Source organism: Halyomorpha halys, unplaced genomic scaffold (genome assembly GCF_000696795.3).
Source record: "Halyomorpha halys isolate HHAL.00 unplaced genomic scaffold, Hhal_1.1 Scaffold442.1, whole genome shotgun sequence".
Classification (NCBI taxonomy): Eukaryota; Metazoa; Arthropoda; class Insecta; order Hemiptera; family Pentatomidae; genus Halyomorpha; species Halyomorpha halys.
In genome coordinates, this window is record NW_027108469.1 from 358,680 (window position 1) to 369,426 (window position 10,747).

The 10,747-nt window shown below is 27.2% G+C and overlaps 2 protein-coding genes and 1 long non-coding RNA gene across 3 annotated transcripts in view; 1 reads left to right on the forward strand and 2 right to left on the reverse strand.

Annotated features, from left to right (window-relative positions):
• The window catches only part of LOC136795628 (uncharacterized), a 71,451-nt gene extending 68,074 nt beyond the window's left edge, over positions 1-3,377 (reverse strand). The window contains exons 1-2 of the long non-coding RNA XR_010843262.1: positions 3,170-3,377; positions 2,984-3,022 (exon numbers count right to left, since the gene is read on the reverse strand). This is a non-coding gene — a long non-coding RNA (uncharacterized lncRNA). The remainder of the gene's footprint in view (positions 1-2,983; positions 3,023-3,169) is intronic.
• Positions 3,378-3,877: 500 nt separating this feature from the next.
• On the forward strand, positions 3,878-5,298 carry LOC106682803 (protein FMC1 homolog). Its single transcript, XM_014423861.2, has one exon. It carries the CDS (start codon positions 4,065-4,067, stop codon positions 4,371-4,373), a length of 309 nt encoding a protein of 102 aa, XP_014279347.1. The 5' UTR covers positions 3,878-4,064; the 3' UTR covers positions 4,374-5,298.
• Positions 5,299-6,820: 1,522 nt separating this feature from the next.
• LOC106682813 (short/branched chain specific acyl-CoA dehydrogenase, mitochondrial) lies at positions 6,821-10,339 on the reverse strand (the record flags this gene model as incomplete). Its single annotated transcript, XM_067046815.1, is given in 5 exon segments — positions 6,821-7,294; positions 8,587-8,722; positions 9,675-9,857; positions 9,951-10,076; positions 10,169-10,339. Coding segments are annotated over 5 exon segments (792 nt in total), but the record flags the coding sequence as incomplete, so codon positions are not given.
• Positions 10,340-10,747: the final 408 nt, after the last annotated feature.

Consider the following 10,747-nt stretch of genomic DNA (forward strand, 5'->3'; position numbering starts at 1 on the left):
GTTCAGTAATTTTAAAAGGCAGTATTCCATTAAATATTAAAAGTTATTAATTTATATAAATTTTTGAGGTTAAAAACTTCCAAAGATGAATATAATTTATGTTATATTTTTCTTTATTATTGTACAATGATTCAGGACAATTGTCATATATTCATGCACCATCTTTGGAAGTGTTTTAACCTCAAAAAATTATATAATCAAACTTCCTAAAATGAAAATCCAGATTAAAAGTTATAATATTTAAAATAAATTAAAATTTAGTAGCTTAATAGTGAATTCTGATGTATCAAATTTAAATAATATCAAACTAAAATAAAATATTAGGAAGATAATAATTATAGAAAGTTAATACTGTTAAAATATAAGAAATTAGACATCTCTCAGCTATTAAAAGATGTACATCAATTCTATCTTATCTTACTTAAGAAAAGGACTTAATAGTTTTTGTCTTAAGAAAAGACTATAAAATCTCAAAATTTGAATTTAACATTGACATCTCTTAATATTATATTGTGTTATGTTAAAAAAAAATAATATCCTATCTGTAACAGAACTGTACTATACTTGTAAACTGTACTATACATTATTTAATAAAAATTAATAATATGTATTTCTTGGATTACTACATGTTAATCATACGAATGACAAGTTGAAATTAGCATGGACAAAAATAAATATGTAATTATTAAATTAATACAAAATTATAAAACATAATAGATTATTATCATATTTTAATTCCTATAATACTTGGGATGTCACTAACGGGGTTGGTAAAGGGGGATGTCATCCCTCCAAATAACTAGAAAACCCAAAAAGTTGGGAGATTTGTTATTTGAGAATCTATTTCAAACTGTGAAAATTTTATTAAAACGTTCAAACAGCTTATACTCAAAATCGCTGGTAAACACAATTTAGAGAGATCAGTTTTCTAAATATATTTAGGAAAAAGACAAATTTCAGAGAATATTCTTCAGACCTTTGGTAAGTTGGGCAATTCGCTCTAAATTATTGAGAAATATTAAATTGAGCTCCATCTCCAATAGGTTGATGCAAGAAAGCCAGAGTAGAATTAATTTTAATAATGATCTATACTGATATCTGAATTAATTATGGCACTTATCTTATTTTTAAATCACATATAAATTATTTTGCCATATGATAAAATTATTTATGAAAGCAGAAACAATTCAGTTCCTATTTATAAACTTAAAATTCATGAAATTTTGAATATTTATTAATAAAAATATATTATCTATTGTAAAACTACTGTAATTATTACTAATCTAGGTTCATCAAAGAGCCATGCAACTATCATGCACTAATTATTACTACTATAATAGTCACTTATAAAAACTAAGTTATCTTTTGATGTGTTATGTTTACCGTTTTAATATTGTCATTACAACAATAAAGATTTGAATCGTTAATGGTTATACTCTAAAACATTTATTCGAAAGCATATATCGCATCTTGGTAGAATCATTATTTACCAATTATTAAGTCACAAATTGCTAACAATGCACAGTGTTCAAAACAATGTCTCGCAAAATATGAATTGAACAGTAAACTACAATATTGAGTCAATATTTATATGTTTACACAAAATTACTATGATATATTTTGATTTTTATGTTTATTAACTCATTTCAAGAAAATTGTACCTTTACATCATTGTTTCTCCTTACTTGCTATATCATCATGATAAGGCCAACAAGGATATGTAACTAAGTACTTATGTAATTGATATGTAACTAAGTACTTAAAAAATGATTATGTATAAAAAGCTTATTATTATGAATTTATGTTACACCTATACATATATATTAGATATAACATTTATAATATACTGTCAAATACATCTTTTATCAAAAGTTACGATTTAATGTGTAGATTTTTATTAAATACAATCTTAATCATTTTTTATTTATTAATACCAGTTATTTTTTTAAACTCTTTTTTAAAGTATAAAAAGTTTATGCAGTATTAAAAAATGTTATCAGGCCCATTGAAGTATATTATTTATCGGTAGGAGGACTAGTGATTGATGAAATGATTCATTTAGTTTGCCCTCCTAAATTAGCTGAAGCATATTTAAGTTGCTTGTAAGAAGTTATAATAAGATGATTTTGATGTAAATAGCATAAAATTAGATGTTTTAATTTTAATTATTAATCCTAAAATGAATTGAATACAAAGTATTCTAAGATCAGTATAACACTCCAGTGGGAGTCTTGGGCCGATGAAAAAAAATAAAATATTCTCTAAACCCTCATAAGTACTCAGAGGCTATTACAGACTTAAAAGATACCCTAAACTTCTGTGGAATAGTTTTTGATGGAACATTTTATGTTTGTGGACAGGCTCCGGAAATTACTCTACAATACATAGCAGACTGAGACCAGTATGCATCACTAAGGTATAGTCTTCTGGTCCCCGATAGAATCCTATAATATAAGGCTTCCTCCATTGAATGGTGGTCCCTTTTTAATTTCATTCGGAAATCAAAAAGGTACAAGGAAGAATAATAAGTAGTATAAGTACTACTCCATTGCTCAGTCTGGGAATTGGCAAATAGGCCGACTTGCCGGATTTATTCTCTCCATATTTTTAATTATAATAATATACATTTAATTATAATAATATACATACTATCGAGCTTATAGGTACAAGAATCAAATTATTCAAGGTACACTAGGGTATAATCAACAGCACATAATGTTCTTGTATCGTTGATCACATATCAATAAATTATAAATACATATTTTTCTTAATAATTTTATAATATTTTATTTCCCTAAATAATACGGTATGTTGGAATAAGAATATACTCTTTCTGTTATTATATTTTAAAAAGTGGTTTTAAAAGAAATATAAGAGTAAATTCTAATGCTAGGAACAACAGCCTCTCTCTCTATTGTAATAATTAAAATACAAATACTAAAATGAATGAATTACCATGCTCCATCACTTTTTATTTTCTCACCTTCAGCTTCGCCTTTACTGCATACTGCATAATGTTTAACTGAAACAAATAAAATCAATCAAATAAGTAAGTAAGACATAGAATGGACAAAACTGTTTAAAATGATTAGAAATTCACCAGAGAAAAGTTGATATTCTAAACAGTAAAGATTTAATCAAACTTAAAAAAAAAAATGGCTGTCATCACCTAATAGGATTAGAATCAAAGGAAGTGGATTTATTTTAAAAACACACACATCCATCATATCAATTCACTACACAAAACTTCTAACTCTCCGAAAAATATTCAATAAACCAATAGAAAACACTAATTTTTAATCAAAACAATATTTTATGAATTTTAAATTTAAAATGATTCAATTAGATTAAGGGCGTCCAATCTTGAACCGAACCGAGAAAAGTCAAACCGTAAATGGCGCTTACTTCCTTTCCACTGCCCATTTACTACTTAAAATAATATTTTAAAAAATCCTAAAAACACATTAGTATTGTTTAGAAAAAATAGTGAAAATAATTGAAACTAATTATTATTACTTTAATTGAAACTAAATATCATATATGTATTCCTTAATAAATTTGGTACCATTCCTTATCAAGCACTTTAAATAATATCTGAGAGATTTGTAGAAATGTAGTAGTCCAGTTAAAAAAATAAAAAAATAGGAAAAATATTAAAAACTCATTTTAAAAACTTTGATATGGGCTAAATATTAATATAACAATTCATTGCACAAATTTTTAACGAAATTTAATTCTGTTCTTAAATGGAACAAAACTCTTAGTTATTTTCTTATAATAATAAATTAATTATATTTTATGTATTATTTCACCTACTTCCATTATGTATTCAATTTTAAAAATTGTCTGTATAATCATTTGAGCCGATGATAGATATGAAACCTTCCAGGGTTAAGGTTATGGCACATTAGTTAACGTTGAAAGTCTTGTGTTGAAATATTCTGTATTACAATCGTTGAACATAAATACTTATTAACATTTAAAGATTTTAAATGTTTGAATTAGTGTACTGAATTTTCTTTTTAATTATCAGTAGTGCAGATCAACACAAAACATTTTGTAAAATGTCACAGAACGTTCATTTATTAAGACATTTGTTATCTGAATTGAGAAAAGTTAATTCTAACGGGAAGTTAAAAGATTCAAATATTGTTAATTATATTTTTCATCAGTACCGGAGATTTGGGGTAACTGACCAGATGTATTGTAGAGCTCAAGATGAAATGAAATGTGTAGCTAATACTTACGTTACATATTTGCAGAGTATCAGAAGATTCAAAGAACTAGTTAGAACTTATCATTCTGCTGGAGAACGTTCAGTTGAGGATACTGCCAATATAGTTGGATTCAAATTACCCCATGATCCAAAATAAACATATTACTTTTGTAGTTTCTTTTTTTGTTTTATTCAATAGTGTTATAGGGTTATGCCCTAGAGGCTATTTCAAAATCCCTTTAATGAGATATTGTTATCCTTGGTTGAGATGTAAAGATTTAAAAGATGTCAAAATCATGAAGTTAATCGGATATGGCTCTACTAAAAATGTTTATCTTGCTGAATGGAGAAATCTCAGTGTCAGTTTCAGTATCCTGCAGAACAAATATTTACAGCATGATTTTTATCATGGTCTACACATTTTGAAAACTCTGGAACCAAATAGGTATATATTACAGTTAATTGGTTTTTGTGAATCTGAAAATGTTATTATCAGTGAGTATCATAAATATAATAATGCCTTAAACTACCACTTTATGAAGGATATGTTAAATTTAGATAGAAAACTTGATCTATGTATTCATTACATTGAAATCATTAATTATCTTCATACTAGCCCAATTGGTACACTTGTTAATTGTGATTCCAATGACTTAAATAAATTGTTGAGCCAGTTACTTATTACGGATGGTTTAAATATTATTCTAGGAGATGTTGATGCTCTTCCAGAAGTGAGTTTAAATTCAACTATTAAGTGCGGCAGACGAGAAATCAAATCTAATTTTGTAGCTCCTGAACAAAAATGGCAGAAAGAAGGGCCCTTCCAAATAAAAAGAATGGATGGATATAATGAAAAAATTGATATTTGGAAAATACCTGATGTTTGTAATTATTTTCTTGATGGGCCAGACTTTGAATTACTTCAATATAAATTATTTATTATTCATCGTCAGTGCAAAAATTCCAAACCAAATAATAGGCCATCAGCGAAGCAATTGTTGGAATTATACAATAATATCAGAAGAGATTTAGTTTTATAGAAATTTGTTTAGTCCTACGTTACCAATCAACATGTATATTAACATTTGTAACAAAAACTTATTCCTGAATCATATATTAAATTATATTTTATTACCTAAAATATGAAATATTCATATTACAATTTGTTTGTTTAAATATAAATTATTTTTTCAGCTATGTAAAGTTTTTGAAAAATAAATGAGTGTACATCAAGAAAGGAAATAGTGTTTTAGTGATATTAATTTTTCCTTACCATAATTAACCATTCATAATACATCAGTATGTTGTAAATATTGGATCCTAATGACATCATAATAACACTAATTTCAGATCAAGTGTAATACAATCTTAAGGTAGCAATGATTCTTTTCCTATTAGAATTGTCTTGATCTAAAGATCCATTCCTTTAAATAACTTTAGTGATAAAGTCTAATATTCTAGTTGAAGAAAAATCTTTTACGTATTATTTAATATCTTTGATTAATTGCCATTGTGCGATGATACCATTTAGCTGTTTATAAGTTATTTATTAATTACCTTTGAGTTGTAAAAGAAGGAGTAATCTTATTTTGCAAAAGGTAGGTCTACTCCTTATTTTTTTACATGAGACGTTCAGTCGTAAAATATGGTAATTGAAGTTTTTTTATAAATTGAACCTTTTGGTATCACTGGATTTTTTAAGACTGGTTTCATAAATTGTTGAAAGAATCTTTACAAAATTTGTTTTCTTAAGAAAATAATGTTGATTTTAATTAATGTGCAATTTAGCTTTGTAAGCATTTTCATTTTTCCAATCACTTTTACTATCGAATGCCTCATATGTATAAGTTAGGTTCATGGTAGCAAATTCAATTTTATTACCTTCCCCTTAAATTTTCTGAAAAGTACAAATTGTTTTAAGTAAGGACAAGGTAAATGAGAAGGGAGTACAAATGTTTTTTAAGTAATCTCTGAAGTAGCACAACTTCTACACTCGGTAACAGACATTAGAAACTGGGATTTCAATTGTAAGGATCCTATTTCTAGACATCTAACTTTTAAATTACACATTTACTATAACTTTTCTTTTTTTCCTCTGTTGAATTAGATGTTAATCTTTCATCTAAGGTATGTTTTAAAATCCTATATTGTCAGTGTTATGTAAAAAAGGTGAATCCAACAATTTTATGAAGAGTAATTTTTTTTATTTTACCTGGTCTCAAAAATTGTTGGAAAAAAAAATATAATATTTTTGAGAAACAGAAACATTCCTAATTGTTTCACATATTTTAATGCATTAGTATCAATGGGTTTACAGTACAAAGTGTTCAATTAAAAAAATGTTTAATTTGCCCTTTTTATAAAACACCGGGAATAGAGGCTACCAGTTAGATTTATTTTATTTTTTGAAAAGTAATCCTACTTTCAAATCCCTTTTATTTTTTAAATCATAGTGTTAATTATTTAATAAACCACTAGAATCATTGCTTCCAAGAAATATATTGTTATTTTGTTTGGTAAGGGTTATGAGTTATAAAAAAAAAAAAAGAAATTATAAAAATATATTTATATTTTATATTAATAATTATAAAAAGTTTTTGAATGAAATATACAAATTGCACTTACTTAATACATAAAACGACTGCTGTATAAACATTTTTAAAAAATACATTTTCAATTAATATTGTATAATACCAATATATTATCACAATCTAACTATTTAATGAAAATAGTAAGATATATATTTCTTTCCTACATTATTTTTTTGTATAAAATAATTAAAAAATAGTGATTCAGATGAAGGTTCCTTCTGAAGGATTTTAAATAGTAAGAATTATAAAGTTGAATATTTTAAATTTTTTGAGTAGTTTGATTTACATTCAATAGTTTTTTCTTTAATGACTCAAGAAAATTCATTCTTGATAGCCTTAGCAATTGTGTTCAGTTGAATGTTCGATGTTCCCTCATAAATTGTGCCGATTTTGCTGTCTCTGTAAAATTTTTCATGCATGAAATCAGTTGTGAAACCTACTCCGCCCATCCAGTCAATGCATTTTGAAGAAACATATTGTGCCATTTCTGAAATTAACAATAAATTATTGATGTTACTACATGAATACAATTTCTTGTAATCATAATTTTCTATAAATGCTAATTTAATAACGCTTGTTTCTGAAAAATAAGGCTATTGCTTAAATTACAGAAAGTGCAAAACATTATGTGAACTGCCATGGCTGTCTATATGTTGTCTTGATTTCAATATTTTTGATGTTTCAACATTTTCAAGTCTCAACTTCAGGGTAATGCACTATGTACACGTAATTTACAAGGCTGACATCCTACAAAGAAGACTGAAACTTAGATGATGGTAGACGAACCTGTTCAAAAACATACTAGTCACAGCATTGTTGATGAAAAGACAATTGCCCTTTATTGACCAAAGTGGGGTAACTCCAGATCCCAAGGGCTTGTAGTTGATTAAATGAGGTTTGTTATACTTAAAGCTGCTGAAATTAAATCTTTATACTTGATCTCCTTTCTAGTTTGTCCTTAATTGATAGAATTAAATTTATATTGATTGAGTAGCACAAGATAGTTAATTATGATAGAATTAAATTTATATTTAGTAATTAACACAAGATAATTAAATATGACAGAATTAAATTTATATTTATTGAGTAACACAAGATAATTAATTATAGCACATCATATTCAAGAATATTATAGTGAAGGTACCAGAGTGGCTGGTTCAGAATGTTTTTGAGTTTTATTCCCATCTGGATCTGTCAGTATTTATTTCATCATGGTCTTGAGAAATTAATATTGACATTACCACTCTATAATTGTATAGGTCTTTGATGGAAGACTTGAGCAAAAAAAAAAAGATTATTAATAACAGCCTTAAATAGTGATATGATGGAACATTATTTGAAATGGTCAATGCGCATCACATCCATCACACAGAGCCAAACCAAATATTTCTGTTGAAACATAATGTACTATACCTATAACTAGTAAGTAATTTATAACAATTGTTCTTGTATTTCAATTTATAGAAAAGTTCAGTTCTTTTAAGGTAGAATTTGTCATTACAAAACCGGACACCTGCTCAGAAAAAGTTTGAAATTTATTCTCTCCTGATTGTAAGGATTAACTGACAAAAAGGAAGGTCTAATACCAGATGTCTACTCAATGTAAAGGACGATCCTGCTTCTGTGTTAATGCCAGAAATTTTGAGAGAGAGAGAGAGAGAGGGTCAGATCCTTCTAGCACTGTAGTATTATAGTGCAAGTACCAAAGTGCAGTAACACTCATTGACTTTACTAGAAATATTGCTACAACATTCTCTAGGACTGTAGTTTATTGATTACCTGAAGCATAAAGTTTTGCCATGGCCGCTTCTTTCATGAAAGGTTTCTTTGCTTCAACCAAACGAGCAGCATTATAAACTAAAAGTTTCGCAGCTTCTATCCTTGTAGCACAGTCACTGATTTGATGCTGTAACCCCTGGAAAAGAACAATGCAGATATATTAAAAGAAATAATTTATATTATTTTATCTTAGGTAAGCAAGAATTCAATCTCCAAGCAATACAATCAGTATTAATTTCAGTAGTTCTTCCTGTAAAATATTTATTATCAGGTTAAAACTTCCATCATAATATTATTTAACTTTCCCCATTTAATATAATAGATTATAAGTTGTCGTTAATAATTCTGACATTAAGCGACTGAAAAATGAATGTAAAATCTTATCTTACCACAATATTGTATCATCAGGGCCTTGTAAGATCTAGATTCACTACATTCTATAAATAACAACTATAGGACCCCCATTACCTTCTAATCAGTGATGGATTCTTGTGGCCAACTAGCTGATACAATAATGTGGGGCTGCTCTAGGCTAAGACAGGTCGCTTCCAGGAGGTTTGGGAGGCATGGGATATCCCCCAAGAGAAAGGTGGATTCTAGAGGCTAACTAAAATTATAAATTTGATTTGTAATTTAAAAAATGATATAAAAAATTGATTTATTTTTCTATATTTCGGGCAGTCCTCTTATCCACTGAATTTTCTACTGTTCCTGATGACTTGGTATTAAATAAAATAAAAGATAAAAAAATCAGTTTATCTGAAACCTTTTTATGAACTTCATTTATAATACCATAAGTAAAATTTATATTATCTGATATTAACAATATATTAGATTCATTCATATTAATAATCTTAAAATTCTTAGTTTAACATCTATCTAACAACAATGTCGGGTAGATGTTAAACTAAGAATTTTAAGATTCATTCATATTAATAATCTTAAAATTCTTAGTTTAACATCTATCTAACAACAATGTCGGGTAGATGTTAAACTAAGAATTTTAAGATTCATTCATATTAATAATACAATATTTTTTTAATAACTTTAGATTTAATTTTTATGTATAGTGCTGCTTCTATTATTACCTGGAATGAAAATATGTTGTTTCCGAATTGCTTTCGTTCAAGAGTGTAAGGAATAGTTATGTCAAAAACACCCTCTGCTAAACCAAGCATTTGTGCTCCTATTCCAATACGGCCTTCATTTAGAAAACCAGCTGCATATTTGTACCCATGGCCGTACTCTCCAAGAATGTTTTCCTTTGGCACCTAAATCAAACTTAAGTTATTCTTTCCGTTTATAAAACTTGGAAAAAAAGATTATAAATTAAATAAAATTTATTATTATACACAGATACTAACTCTAACATTGTCGAAGTGGAGCATACAAGTACCTGAAGCCTTGATACCTAGTTTGCTTTCAGGTTTAGCTACTGTAAAACCAGGCATTTCTCTTTCGACTATAAAACAAGTTATACCTTTGTATCCCTGGAAAATAAAATAATAATAAAGAATGAATTAAAAAGAAGGAATCTATCAATTCATTTTTGTATTTAGAATTATCTAAATATTATTTTTACCTTTGAAGGATCTGCATTTGCCATGACTAAGAAAATACCCGCAATATCTGAATTGGATATCCACATTTTTGAGCCACTTAAAAGAAAATCATCTCCATCTTTTTTAGCTACAGTCTTGAGGGAAAAGGCATCAGAACCAGCCGTGGGTTCAGTGAGGCAGAAGCTTCCAACCTACATAATTGAAGTGTAATCAGTATTTGTTTTTAATGCGGTACTGGTTTTATGTATGGTGAAACCAAAACCATGACTTGAATTACTGTCAGTACTTTTTAGTACTGATTTGCATATATATACATAGTGTTTGCCTATGTTTTACCCCACTTTGTAGGGTTTCATTAGGGCTAAAAAAGATTCAAAACAACTAAAAATATTTTAGCAATGTAAGATAAAAAGATGGCAATAAAAAAAAATGAAAAAAAAGAAATAAAAATAAGATGTACAACAATAATTATATATAAAAAGCATAGATTATTAGATTAAAAATGAACAGGAGGTGTAAAAATAGAAAAGTAGATATGAGATAAATAACAAAACAAAAATTTGTACACCCAACGAAAACGTAAATAATATATGGTAAGA